This window comes from Mustela lutreola, chromosome 7 (assembly GCF_030435805.1).
Source record: "Mustela lutreola isolate mMusLut2 chromosome 7, mMusLut2.pri, whole genome shotgun sequence".
Lineage (NCBI taxonomy): Eukaryota > Metazoa > Chordata > Mammalia > Carnivora > Mustelidae > Mustela > Mustela lutreola.
Window position 1 is genome coordinate 135,236,912 of NC_081296.1, and position 14,798 is coordinate 135,251,709.

Genomic DNA, 14,798 nt, shown 5'->3' on the forward strand with positions numbered 1-14,798 from the left:
TAAATTAAATCTTTAAAAAAAATAAATGTCAGCCTCGACAGGTCTGAAGTTGAGCACCAAAACATTTTACTTATAAACATAACACCTAGAAATAAAACTCTGGGACCTCTTCTCCATCACATTCAATGTGACCATTACTTGGGCTGGGAGCCTTGGAATGAAGTTTTCTCAAGCAGGCTGCATGGAGTTCAGCCTGGAGCCAGAGCGAGTAACATTTCACCATGTGAAAGAAGACACTGAGTCCACAACCTCTGACCCTCCAGGACCAGCTTGCTCACAGCAGCCATCTCCGGTATCTTCTGGTCTTCATAAAGAAATACCCACTGCGGGGTCAAAACAGCCCAAAGCACATAAAGGAGATGGGCCCATCTGTGCGTTCTTCGCAGGGTGCAGCATGGAGACATTTTAGAACCATCAAGGCATGGAAAGCCAGACAGGCCGCGCAAACATCAATGCCACGGGTGTGCTAGCGGCTAATGGACCACAGAGAGTGCCTCCTCCAACAGGCCCCGACCACATCCATCTAAAGCTGCAGGGGCCCTCCCAGCTCCTCCTGCTCCCTAGCTGCTAGAGCATGAAGTACACAACGGACCTTCCGTCCTGGGTACAAGCCCCCTCACGATCACGTCAAGGAGACGTTCTTACAAACTGGGACAAGCAGAGGACCCACCTCTGGAATAAGTTCCCTGGTTTCGGGTCCCAGCCATGCGCAGCTGAAAGGAGGCGGGGTGGGGGGTGGAGCATCCTCACTACCCACCTCCCCACATCTTGAGGAAAATGGGAAGCATTTATTTGGGCTATTTATCTTGTTTTGTGCAAGATCTACTTGACACTTAGCAGCTCCTGTAATTTTTTTCCCCTTAATATTTTATAGGTGAGGATCTTCCCCACCCACCCCGCCCCTGCTGACTATCTAGGAATTAACTACGTGTGGAGAGACAGATCTTTTCTAAAAGTCTGTGGTGCTTTTTTTTTTTTTTTTTTTTTTTTTGGTGATTGATTAGACACGATGACAATTACCAGGATCAACAGGCTCCAAGGTATCAACAGTAAATTCTGATACCTCCCCCAGCAGCTACCCTCACCTCAACCTTTGCACCGCTCTGTTCCGAGCCAATCAAGTGTTACTGTTACTACAGAGTTCATTTACTCTATTTATGTATCAGGAGAATAAATGAGCTGCGCTGTGTGTTTGCCTTCTTCAGATAGGGGTATCAATCCACAGCCACTAGACGATCTGAACCCTGCAGAAAGAACTATTATTAAAATATCCATGTTCTATTTAGCTATTAAAAAATTGACTGCCTATACTCTGCTCTAAAAAATGCCTCTGGAGACCTGACTCACACACAGACACACACACACACACACACACCAAGAGAGAGAAGACAAATCGTACACATATACAGCATAGAGATTCTTCCAGCAGAAAAGTGCTGATCCAGACCTGCCCAGAGGAAATGAGTTCTTTTTAAACACAAAAAATGCAATCAGGGGTAATCAGCAAGTTAACAACACACTTGCAAACACCCTAGTCCCTAGAAAGGAAGAATGCCAGCTTTCAATGCAAGTTCTGAGAACAGAACATATCCTTTGGGCGAATGAGAAAAACAAGTGATCATGTCAGCGTCTTCTGGAAGAACTTTCTCCAAAGCCAAGAAGCTTTGGAACAGCAGTCAGCTCCAGAAGGCACCTGCTTATAAGAAGTGCTTCCATAACCACATTCCCAAAGTGGCTTTGTGGGTTGGGGTTGCCTCGGCTGCTCTTCCCCAACCGCTTTTCCAATGGGCCCGTGGGGGGAAAAAGAAGCCAAAAAAAGGAGGCATGCGTATCTTGAATCTCCCTCTCCTACAGCCCACCCACAGGAAGGGAGACGTGATGCCCAGGGCAGCCCAGCCGGGGAAAGCAGCCACGGAGGCCTGGGGAGGCTTTTCCAGTCGCCCCTACTTGACCTACAAAGGGGCCTCCAACAAGACCCCTCAAGGTGTCCTAGTCTCCAGCATGTGCCATCTGGAAAAGAAAATTCTAACAATTGTGGCTAAAGTTCATATCAGTTACACCCTCTTTAGGCTGGGTGGGCTGTTGTGGGATGGTTTCAGGAACCCCTGAAGACACTATTTTTTATTACAAACCATAAGACAGGGGCCTCACCAAAAGGAAGAAACCCTGGGATCAGTGCTGAGACACTCATCTGGCCCCACCTACCTGACCTCCCTTGTCCTATTGCTTCTCAGTCTTGGCTGCACGCTAGAATCACCTGGGAAGTTTAAAAATATATAGATGCTTGGATCCCACCCCCCACCCCCCACTCCACACGAAATTCTGATTGAACTGGTCGACAGGGAGGCCTGAGAGTTTTGAACTCCCTTAAGTGATCTTAATATGTGTCGCCAAGGTTGAGAACCACTGTTCCCCCCTACACCATCCCACCACCTCCATGGAGAGACCAGCGTGGGATGGCCATACACTTTGAGAGAAATCCAGGGCTTAACTCCGAAAGAAGAGGAGAAAATTGAACTTTACCTCTTCCTCATTCCAACCCCCAGCACACACACCCATGGGGTCAGTTCTCACGCTCTTTGTCACTTCAATGCTCCCTCCTGCTCAAAGCTGGGCCTTCAGTGAGTCCCAGAGTCCAGAAATCTGGATTTTTAAGTGTTTTTCAAAGTAGAGTCTGGACCACTTCCTCCTATAGGTAATCTCAAACAGTCAAAATTCATTGAATGAGGTGAGGGCAGTCTAAGTCTTTGAGTTTGAGTCCCCTCTCCCTGGGAAGCTGTAGTTGAACTTGGGGGGCTCTCCAAGGCTACACTGAGTATCGCCAGCTCCCTCCAGTGCTTGGCTGGACAAGGGTCCTGTCGGTCTCCATGTTTTCCTGTACCATTCTCAGTACTCGGAGATACGAAGGGAGGACAGGAAAGAAGAACGTGATATGAAAAAGCCTACTGCTAGAACGAGGTCTTGAGTAGGCCCATCCCCAATTGCCTCATCTACCCTCCAGACACTTCCCTCAAAGACTGTGGGAGGAGGAGCAAGTGGAAGGGCTGGGGTGATAGTGGCCAAGCATGGCCTGCAATCCATCCACCCTCATTCTCCTTTGCACGGGCATTCTTCCTCCTGGGGGTTAAGGAGAAAATGATGGGGAGTTTCCCATCCATCCCAAGGGTCCAACTCTCAAGGGATCAGGAGGGACAGAGGCAGCTACTTTGCCCATTTCTATTGGATTCCTTGCTCTGCACTGACCCTGCTAAGCTGCGCTCCAGTGGAAGGAGCTGAGCTGGGCTCGTATCCTGCAGTCTACGCCATCGAACCCTTTGAATAAAGAGCCCATGATTGAGCAGATGGGATCCTCTTCCTGCTGAGATCTGATGGGTTTTCCATTGAGAGCAGCCAAAGGATTTCCAACCCCTCCTCGAAGGAAAGGGATCCAGTTATCTAACACGTAACTAAAGATGGCCTTCAACAGCAGCATTGGTTTCTACCAAGGGTCTTGGCCCTCACCCAACCCGGTGGGTGGGTGCCTAACAAGAGAGGGCTAGGGAAGAAGGTCTTACCTTCCGAGCAGAGCTTGCCTCCATAGCCGGTGGTGGAACAGTCACAGGTTGGGTGGCCATCCAGGAGAAAGCAGATCCCGCCATTTTCACAGGGACGCTCACCGCAGGGTCCCTCGGCGTCCAACCGGACACCCTGGCTCCCCAGAAGCCGAGGCTCTGAATTGCCATACTTGAGATCCAGAATTAATCCTCTGAAGCCGGGCATGGCCTGTACTCCATCCAGGGTCAGGGCAGAAGGTCGAATGTCGGCGGGGACTCCGCCCAGGAACAAGTCACTGACCACGTCCATGTAGGGCCGCTGAGGCTGCAGCTCGCCCGCCTGGCCCTCGCCGTCGAGCACCAGCACCGTGCGCAGGCGGTCTCGGCTCACCATCAGGAAGTGCCAGCTGCTGTCGTTCACCTGCTTGTTGGACAGCACAGCGGTCTCCGCACAGTCCATGCTGAAGCGGAGCTGCACGCGGCCGTCTACCAGGGAAAGGCAGAGGAAGTCACAGACGCCACCGTCGTCCAGGTAAAGGAGCAGCCCCGTGGACACGTTGGTCTTGAACTGGAAGCTCAGGTCGCTGCGCGTGCTGGCGTCCCAGCGGAGGTAGCGGGCCCACTGGTTGGGGAGGCCCATGAACTCGAGGCCCAGGCAGAGCCCCAGCAGCGACCCCAGCAGGACGCTCACCTTCAGGGTGAAGAAAACTGAGTTCGCGGTGAAGCTCATCGTGGCTGCCAGGATGGAGCCCGGAGGAGCCGCCGGGCAGGGAACAGCCCTGGGGGGACGATCCCCACTCCTTGGCAGCGGAAGGGAGAGAGGAAGAGGAGATGGGCCGGGGCGGTGGGGGGCGCAGAGAGCACACAAGAGGACGGAGGCCCACACGCACTAATCCCCAGAGGGTAAGGAAGAAGGACCGTGAGCAAGACGGTCCCAGATGGGCACACGAGCAGGAGATTCAACAACGAGGCAGAGGGGGAAGGCTGGGCAGCAGAAGAGGAGGAAAGTCAGGTGGGGGAGGTGGGAGACCAGAGTGAGGAGCCAAGTGTCCTCCAAGAAAAGATCTCAGCTATCCATGTGGATCCGGAGGCCTTGACTCGAGGAGGAGAAGGTACTCGGCGGGTGGAAGGCTTCAGCAACGCGCTCCTCCCAGCGGACCCCCGAACGCCCCAGCCAGGGAGGCCGGGGAGAGGGCTGGGCTGGGGCTGCCGTGATGGAGGAGGTGTGAGCGGTTGGTGAGGTGAGCCAGGTGAAAGGCGGAAACAGGCCAAGGACCCGCCCAGAAGCTTTACCTCCTAGCAGCAGGGGTCTGCAGGGAGCGGGGCTGCCCAAAGCTGAGGGCTCAGGCAGGGCAGGGCCCAGGGCAGAGCTGAAGCAGGTTCAGGCTTCATGGTGCGGGCCAGAGGCAGTCCTGCCCATTACCTGCCTCTCAGGACTCCAGGAAAACACCTGCAGGGAGAAGGGGGGTAGGCAGAAAGAAGAAAAAGATCAGGGTGGGGTCAGGAAAACACTGCACTTTATTTCACAAATATTGATGAACAGCCGACCAGGATCCAGGCTACTCTAGTGATTGCCACCGTGCCTGGTGCTTTAAATAGGAGAGAGGGCTCAGGTTCTCGCAGAGCTGTAGCAGGACCCTGAGCTCAGTGCCTAACGATGCGCGGTTTTTCCATATGCAAAAATAGTATAAAACTCCCAAAGTTGTATCAGCACATTTTTACAGTATCCATATCAGAGGGTCACATAGCTAAAATTTATTTTTAAGGTAAGAGCTAACACTTGAGCACAGACACATAATTTTAACTATTTACTGGTTAAAAGGCACAAAGTGACATTGATTTCTTTTTAGATTTTTCTTTTTCAATTTGACAATCCAATGCCTGGGTGTAGGCGGCCTAAGACAGATTTCCACCTTTAAGTTTTTGAAAGAAATATTTATAAACATCAGCAGAAATAAATTAGAAAGTGAGTAACAAGCCAAACAACTCTCATCTCTTAATACGTGTTGGTGAAAAGTTCTTACAGGACAAAAAAACACAACTGTGTTTTCGAGACTTAAAGAAAAGCTATGCCTGAATCCTAGTTCTTTTCTATGGAACTTCTGAGCCAATTTCTTAATGTATTTGAACTTGTGTTCCCTCCTCGGTAAAGCAGAGGAAAGAAGTGTCTTTCTAAGGTTGGAGAGAGGTTACAATGAGATCAGGTAAGGGAAGATCCTAGCATGAGACTATACACATGGTAGGTGATCGGTAAATAGTACATTCTTTACTTTCTTATTTCCAGATGAAAGGGATGGGAAGGGGAGCCTGGTGGCTCAGTGGGTTAAAGCCTCTGCTTTCAGCTCAGGTCATGATCCCAGGGTCCTGGGATCGAGAAGTACATTGGGCTCTCTGCTCAGCAGGGAACCTGCTTCCTCCTCTTACTCTCTCTCTGCCTGCCTCTCTATCTACTTGTGATCTCTGTCTGTCAAATAAATTTTTTAAAATCTTTTTTAAAAAATGGGGTGGAGGTGGGAAGAAAAGTCCTTGTGTGTCTGCCCATGAGGGAGGACATGGCTGTCTGGGGGGGAGGGGCAGGACATAAAACCACAAGTACTTTTTTAACAACTACAAAAACTGCAGAATGACCAACCCATGAGGAATAGCTAGAACCTAGAACATATTACATATATTTTATATTTGTTGGAAACGCACCAACACCCAGTCAAAGTCAAGTGGGTGATCAAGTGTTGACTCTGGCAGACTCTGGCCCACCCAACCAAGCAGAGACTTCTTTGTTCACATAAGAGCAAGGAGTATAATTTCTGAGAGCTGTGCAAAAGCTGCTTATTAATTGACTCATTTAATAATTCACCATAGTCTCTATTAGAACATCACTGTCCACTACTTTTATGATGACCATGTTAGCAAACCTTCCCAGCTTTGAAGAGGAAAATGTTTCTTAAAAGGAAAAAACACCTATTCCCACTGAAAAAAAAACAAACCAAATCAGTAAGAGGTTGATTAAATCTGGCATAAGGAAAGCCTTTCTTCTAGAAAAGGTTTTATCCAAGTAGTGTTTCCCAAAGTAGGGCATGCGTACCTCCCATAGTGTCAAAGTTACGTCCCTGGAACGCAGACACAGCAGTGTGGCGGTGCCCAAACATGTGGACTTTGTCAGAGCCAATTGTTAAAACTTCAGAAATGTATGGTTAAGGTCACTTTGGTAGAATGAAATCAACCAGGCTAGGAGTATTTACACCATGGAAATAGTCAAATACCACAAATCTGACTCTTTGAGAAAGTGAGATTTAAGAAAAACCTTGAAAGAGAGTGAGGGAATTAGCCATGGGAAGAATGTTCCAGAAGAAACGGCACAAAGACCGTGCAACTGGAGCAGGCTGGGATATGTGAAGACAGGCAAAGCCCAGGCTCAGATGGCCAAAGCCAATGGGGCCCTCTGTGGGAAGAAAGGACACAAAGATGGAAGGTCTCATATTACGGATGAGCGGGCACGTGGGAAATGCTTGAAACTTCCAGACTGGTCTATACTATCTATCAACTTACCTCTGAGCCTCTGAAAGTCACTTATTTGTCTAGATAAATTAAATGACTTGTTCAGCTCAATAGGTTTATTAAGCTCTGATTCATTCCAGACACTGCTCTTTCAAACCAGAATAAGAAACCATCCTTGCCCTCAAGGCCATCAAAAAATAGGTGTGTTTCAGAAACACAAAGCATAGTGGTGAAGAGTCTCGGCTCTAGAAGCTTGACAGGGAGCTCCCTCTGGGCAGGGTATGCTTCACCCCGGCTCCTGCCACAGGGCCTTGGCATGGAGTGGGAGCTCAGGAAACATGTGTAAAGAATGAAAAGTGAAAACAGAAGCAGAAGAACATCCCCATGGATCCTCTGACTTCTGTTCCATGCAGTGGCCTCCACACTACCCTACTGTACGCAATGACTGCCATCTTGAGGCATCTGGATGCCAACCTCACATGACTCCAAAAGGCAAAGCAGCACATGTCTAGTAAGCAGAAACCTATGAATGAAGATCTAAGCATCCCAGGAACACTGCCCTCCTAGGAGGATCATGGGAATTTTCTGGGGTGACGGCTCCATCCTGCCTGCTGAGTCTCTCACATCAGATTCACAGTCTTTCCCTCCAGCCCAGGCCAACACTGGAGATACCAACATTCTTCTGCCTCCATCGACAGGGATCGAAAAGGCTGGCTGAGGAAAACCAAGTTTTCTTTCCCGCAGGTGCCAAGAAGCATCTGATTTCAGGACTGGTAACATCAGAATTGGGTTTATCTAGGCTTGACCCCCTATGGTCTGCCCTTCCATTGTTTTCTTGGACTGTGGACATTCCCATGGCCTCTGAGAAACACCAATACAGCCAAAAGCTAAAGACGACCTTACAATGACCAGCACAGGCCTCAAGGTCACTGCCTCAGCATATGTTCTTCAGCCTTCTCTAGCCTTCTAGAAGAGCTACACAAGGCTCAAGAAATGGGAACATGGGAGCAGAGAGCTCTCTCCACCCTGTCAGCCAGCTTCCCCCTCTCTCTTAAGCCATAGGATGGCCCAGGCAGCTGTAGGTATGCGGGCAGTTTGCCCCCAGAACCTGCATGGAAGGCCTGGGCTTGTGCAGAAACGCAGACGCTCATCTGTTATGTGGGAATCTCTCAGGAAAGTGAGTGACATTATCTAATTGCCAGCTAATTTACATAATTATCAAATGGCACACTTTTTATGTGGGGTTAACATCTTTGCAAATGTCTCACAATCCGGCTTCTTAGGAGGCAGGGGGGCCCCTCTCACGACTGACACACGGGCTATTTGCCATAGGCCTGGTTTGGAAGGGCTGCCGTGTGTTCTTCCACCTGCTCCCTCCAGTTCCTCCACTTCCTGGAGACAGGCTCAGGAGAAAAAGGAGCCTGTGTCTAGAACCAGGAGGGGTGTATGAAGGCACGATGATGACTGTCCCCATCCATGCCCAGCCACTTGCTGGTATATCACGGTCCCCAGATTGGGCTTGCCATTTTTCCCGTTAGAAATTCTCATTAGCTTCCCTCTTAATCCCTTCACTAGAACCAGAAAATCCATCTCACGGGTCTCCATTGGTTCTCCTCGCTTCCCCCTTTACCACCCTCCTCACTTCACTTTGTAGCTAAAATGATTTGTCACCACCAGTCCCAGTCCTGGCCATTCAGGTGGGCTCTATCCCAATCTCAGATCCTGCAACCCAATGTAGCCAATTAGAACATTCCAATCTCCTGCCATGGCGATTACTTGAGGGATTAGCCTGTCACCCAAATGGAATCAAATTAGAGTGAACCCTGGGACTTCTGCTGGAATTATTGAAAGAAAGGTCCCCTCTTCTCACCAGGCTGTCAGACTATTAGAATGAAGCCAGAGCTGATGACAGAAACCAAAACGACCTTATCTAGGAATAAAGACAACAAAGGAAAAAAACAGAGCCAAGAGATGGCTAAAGACAGACTTCTAATGATAATTTAGCACCTAGATGCAAACAGGCCTGAATCCCAATGTCCAATAGATCCTGGGATTTCTGTTATAAGAACCACATTTTTTTTTTTTTTGAGCTAGTTTGAATTGGGTCCATAGACCTTCAAGCACATGGTCATTGACATATTGACAGGAGCTTTCATTTCATATGGCCACCCATACCTGTCAGGACTTCCTGGGACCAGAGACACGTCAGATGGTTCACCCCCACTACCAGTGCCCACACTCCCACTCGTCCATGTCTTTGGGTGAAGGCATAGGATGCAGGCATACCCTACCCTAGGTTTTTGTGGGGAGTGGGGAAGGGACTACAGGCTCGTTCCTGTACAAAAGCCTGAGAGATTCACTAAGTCAACTAAAATGCGCCCCACCTGATACTACACAATTAAGGCAGCCTTCACACGCTTGGTCCTCTCTACCTTAATATCACAGTAAAGACTCTAGAGCAGGCAGTGGGGGAGGGGGAGGCATGACTTCTCTCCAAGACATGAAAGCAGTTTAGGGTAATGATGTACAGCATGGGCCCTGCCATCAGGCAGACCTAGATTTAAACCCAGACTCACTATTACAACTATTCAGCCTGGGGCAGCTCTCTAAGCCTGTGTTTGTTCATCAAAAAAAAAAAAAAAAAAAAAGGGAATGATAATACCTAACTCATAGGGTAGTTTTGAATTTTATTAAATTTTAATAAGTATAGAGGTACAACTACTTCTGGAAAATTGTGCAATGGGAGCTACTAAAAACTGATTATTTTTACCCCAATGACTCTACAACTCCATTCCTACGGATACACCAACAGAGATGCTTACATATGTCCAACTAAAGACATGCATGACAGTGTTTATAACAATGCTATTCACAGTAGCCAAAACCTAGAAAATAACCAAATGCCCATCTGCAGTAGAATGGATAAATCAATTGTCATCTAGTCATGCAAAATGCTGTAGGGCAGTGAGAATGACTGGTCTTCATCTCCAGACAGCAGTATGGCTGAATCTCACAGCAGGGGACACACTGAATGTGTTCCATTTATATAAGGTACAAAAAGAGGCAAAATTACTCGATGTTGTTAAATGCCAGCATAGCGGTTACTCTTGGGGAAGTTGCTGACTAGAAGAAGGCAAAGAGGTAAAGGAGTGCTATTTCTGGATCTGGGTGATGTTACATGTTGGGTTCAGTTTGTAAAAACACACTGTTTGAGCATAATGTATGTACTTTTCTATATATATATATATGTTATTCTCCAAGTCAAAGTCAATCTCTTTCCGGGAAACTATGGGCAAATATCCACCGGGTCTTCCAACAGAGAACCCACTGTCCTTCTCTGCTCCCAGTCTGTGCTGTACCTCAGCTCCCTGTTTCACGATTTCTTCATGTCCGAGAATACCACCCCGCCTATTCTCTCTTCTTCCCCTGAAATGTGGGGAGCTGCGTCTAGTCTTAAAGGTGCCTTTGCCACCAAGCTTACCCCACCCTCTGTGTGCAGCGCACCCCCCAACCCCGGAAAGGGAAGAAAGATAAGGAAAACCTTCGAAGACCTCAACTCCAGTCCATCAAATGGGCCTCTGGAGAAGGGTGTTAAAACCTCACATTGTGCCTCTCACCTGACCTGCTCAGACTATGGCAGAAGGACAGCTTTCAGAATCCATCCCAATGACAGAGATAATGTTGAGTCATACCTGAGGTGGACAGGGATGTGGAGAGAAGAGAATTTTTTAAAGTCTTGAGTTATAACACCTTTTTGAAAAAACTCAATTTTCCATAAAAACTAAGAAGTAGTCATGTCAGACTAACCTAAATTCCTTTTCCGTCAAGAATACTGATCTATTATAGTAAAAACACTCAGGCGTTACAATACGTATGGACTTCGGCCAATCTTTTCAAGAAGTTTCTCATGCTAGGAGGCCCGGAAGATGGACGGAACAAAAAAGATGTGTCACTGGCAGAATAACAGCCTTCAGAGAGGGTGAGCAGCTTCTGGTGTGAGGTCAGGCCTTGCCCCATTGCTCACATTCAGTAAGAGTTTGGGTGGGACCAGTCATGTTTGAGGGTGACCCGACATGGACAGTGAGCACCTCAGAAGATGCTGCAGGATCTCAAGAGGTCACATGGGCTTCAATAGCCTGCGTTTGGTAGGACAAACTTTGATGGCGATAAATGTAAAGCTAAACAGCCCGATCCTCCGAAGTAAACGAGCCATAAACATGGAAGGTATAATTTGTAACTTTGAACTAGCACTGAGGAATCAAATAGACAGGATGAGGCAAGAGAGTACCTGTGTTCTGTGACTGCCAGATAAACAAACGCAATTTTGGATCACATGAATTAAAATATAACCTAGAGGAAAAGGGAGATGATCATTTGTGTCAATTTGATCATGAGATTTTTATTCTGAACCCCATTCTTTGAGAGAGGTGTGGGTAAGCTGGTAGGTAGAAAATTGAAGGGAAGTCTTTTTGTTAACTTTTTTTTTTTTTTTTTTAAGTCATAGATCACCCATGGCATAGAGAGAAAGATTTTAAAAAAATAAATAACCCAAACCCTGCAAGGCACTTACATGCTAGTAGAAAGGAAAGATATGAGCCTAGATCATAAAAGGAGTAGATCAAAGCTGAGGGGCAGGCTCTATCGAGTATGGTCTTAGAATGGCAGTAGTCCATCCCTAGGGTCCAAATAGAACACTGGTGCTTGGGTAAATGCCCCTTTCACAAAAGTCAAAAGCATGAGCTCTGGAGCCAGACTTCCTGGGTTCAAATCCCAGACTCACTGCTTGCTGCCTGTGTGACCCTGAGCAAGTCACCTGTAGTCCATGAGCTTCAGTTGCCTCATCTGTAAAATGTCAATGATCACAGTGAGTTGCCAGAGTAAGGCCCCACTGGAAGGTAAAGCCCTTAGAACAGTGCTCAGCATGGGTCAGTACCCAGTAAACGTTAGCCAGCACCGCTGCTGCCACTGTTTCCGTGGTCCTTGATGTTCACATTTCAACCTAGCAGCATGGCTGATGTTGGTACCTCTCACCTGACCTGCTCAGACTAGGCTGGGTGGCAGAAGGACAGCTTTCAGAATCCATCCCAATGACAGAGATAATGTTAAGAGTCATACCTGAGCCTCTTGAAATGGGAAACCTTTGGAGGTACCAGGGTGTTTGGGCTTATGGAGGCAGCCCAGCAGTAGCATGAGAAGCACCTTCTGGGGTCTGAAGCGTTCCTACATTAAAAGAGAGATCCCACGGGTTCTCTATGGCCCTCAAAGAGAGGATTCTGCCTAGTGAATAAAGTTGAGGAAGAGTATTTGAGTCTTTATTTTACACACAGACCACCTCAAGATGACGTGGGCTTCCATGTCATTGGAGATATTCCAGAAGAGGCTAGACAGCCTTTGGAGTTGTATGTCTAGGGCTCAATAGCTGTGCATGTAGTATAATAGAGTCTAAGAAGAAGAGGAGGAAACTGGCCCGCTGAAGTCAGTGAAGACTTCTCAGAGAAGGGGAACTTAATGGAAACTTGAAGGATAAGTAGAGCATAGGCAACTGGGAAGGAGAAGTCTGGTGCGGGGTTGTGGGGGGGAGGCAGGGGATAGGGAGACCATTGGACGGGGGGTGTCCGAACCAGGCTCTGTCTTTCCAATAACTATTGGCCAAATGAACTTATACAAAAGTATTATCCATCCCATTTTAGCTCTTCTCTTGTATATCAGAACAATGAACACCTTCCAGGATGTTGTGAACATCAGAGGAAGTAAAGGACTGCAGAGTGTAAGGTAATAATCATGCCTTCTTACCATGCCTTGACAAGTCTCTGAGCTTCACAGCAAAAGCAACCCATGGCTTTAATCTCTCCCCTGTCCACCACCTCTACTCCATCCCCAAGGGGACCTCTGAGTTGTCTTGTAGGCAAAATGCAACAATAATCTCTTGCCCACACATTGCAGGATTCGGGCCTTGCAAGATGCCAACAGCTTAGCTTCCCCAGCATCTCTGGTGCAGCCAGGAACCCAAGAAGCTGTGGTCATTCACAATTCAGACTCCTCCCATCTCCCAGCCAGCAGGCCTCCCCAGCCCAGAATTCTAAGCCACGGGTTGGGAAGCCATCTGGCTGCGGGGAGAGTTAATAATTTATAATGGAGATAATCACCCTTCAAGATGCCCGCCCCTTGGGACCATTAAAAAGGATTCAATTGAGAGTCAGTGAGTTCTTTACATGAGGGGACAGGGAGAAGGAGGGAGGGGAGGGTTGGAGGTGGGGAGGAATAGAGGAGGAGAAGGGGAGGGGGAAATCAACTAGATGTTTAGCCGATCTGCCCCCCTAAAGGAGGTAGGGGAAGAGGGAAATTATTCAGTCCAAGAAGACAATCTTATCCAGCTTTCACAGCACCAGCCCAGCAAGAGTGCAATTTACTGGCCTTTTCTCCTAGCCAACTCTCTCTCTATACAAAGGGGAAAAAAATCAAACACATGCAAGAGATGGGGAGAGAGATGCAGACAAGAGAAAATAAGCCTGCCCAGCAATCATGTCTGGGGCTGCTGGGATGACTCTCTTTTCTCTTTCCAGGGCACAGTAAGGCCCCCACTGTGCTAATTATTCCCATTACTTGACAAATTCTCCATTAACAAAGCAAGTAGTGCCAGAGCTGGCAGGGGGATGTGCAGAGGCTCTGGACAGACTAGAGCTGTTCACACCCAGACCAGACAGCCCCCACCTTCACCATGGGTCAAACATGGAGCACAGCCTCATCTGTGGGGTTCACCCCAGAGGTACAGAGCATGCTTCTTCCAGTGTCACACAATAGTTGAGGATGGGAAACGTGAGCGCAGCAAGTAGGGACAGTGCCCAGGAATGTCATCTCTAGTAAGGGTCATAATGTGGCTAAGCCTGGAAGTCTGGGACAAGCTAAGGGCAGCCTCTGGGAAGGGAGGAGAGTGGATTGGTGTGTTCAGGACCAAGGACAACGGCCACTGGGTGCTCCCATGATTTTGGAAACCCACTGGAAAGGCTGTTCCACAGTTCTGGTTACACATGCATCTTATATCAGCAGAACTCCTATCACTCTTATACTATGCAAGGCATACTCCAAGTATGTTATACCTGAAATCACTTAATTCCTGCAGAAACTGAAGAAGTATACCTGTTATTATCCCTGTTTTATAGATGAGTGCACTGAGATCTCCAAGAGATTAAATAATTTTTCTGAAGTCAGGCAGTTCATAAGGGGCAGATCTAGGTCTGGCTACAAGTCAATGCCACAGCCCCATCTAATTTACCACATCCCCTTCTCCATCCTTTGGCTCCCCAGGGTTCCCTGGCTCTTTGGCAGAAAACTCCAGGTTTGGTCCTGTGACCTGAGATCTCATAGGCTACTTTGACCAATTCAGCTCTACCAGTATGTGTTTCTCTCCTAGAACCTGTACCAGCCTCCTACACAGTGTCCCTGTCTTGTCCTTGCCTCTTACAGGATATCTTCTGCACAGCAGTCAGAGTGACCTCTAAAATAGAAGTCATTGCTTCCTCATTCAAAAGTCTCCAATGATTTGTCTACATACTCTGAATGAAAGCCAAAGTCCTCCCTGTCAATACAGTCAATGATACTGTAACAGTGTTGTGTGGTGACAGATGGGGACTACACTTGTGGTGAGCATAGCATAATGTTTACACTTGTTGAATCACTATGTTGTACACCTGAAATGTGTGAAACATGTGTAACATAATGTAGTATCATGTGTCAGTTACACCCAAATAAAAAAATTTTAAAAAGATAAGT

At 47.9% G+C, this 14,798-nt stretch overlaps 1 protein-coding gene across 36 annotated transcripts in view; it reads right to left on the reverse strand.

Annotated features, from left to right (window-relative positions):
- The window catches only part of NRXN3 (neurexin 3), a 1,566,681-nt gene that overhangs the window by 1,497,470 nt on the left and 54,413 nt on the right, over window positions 1-14,798 (reverse strand). For all 36 annotated transcript variants that reach the window (XR_009355806.1, XR_009355805.1, XR_009355804.1 and 33 more), the window contains exon 2: window positions 3,555-4,983. Coding sequence is in view for 32 of the 36 variants with exons in the window: in XM_059182678.1 (XP_059038661.1) it covers window positions 3,555-4,263 (709 nt within the window). In the remaining 4 variants the exon portion in view is untranslated. The remainder of the gene's footprint in view (window positions 1-3,554; window positions 4,984-14,798) is intronic.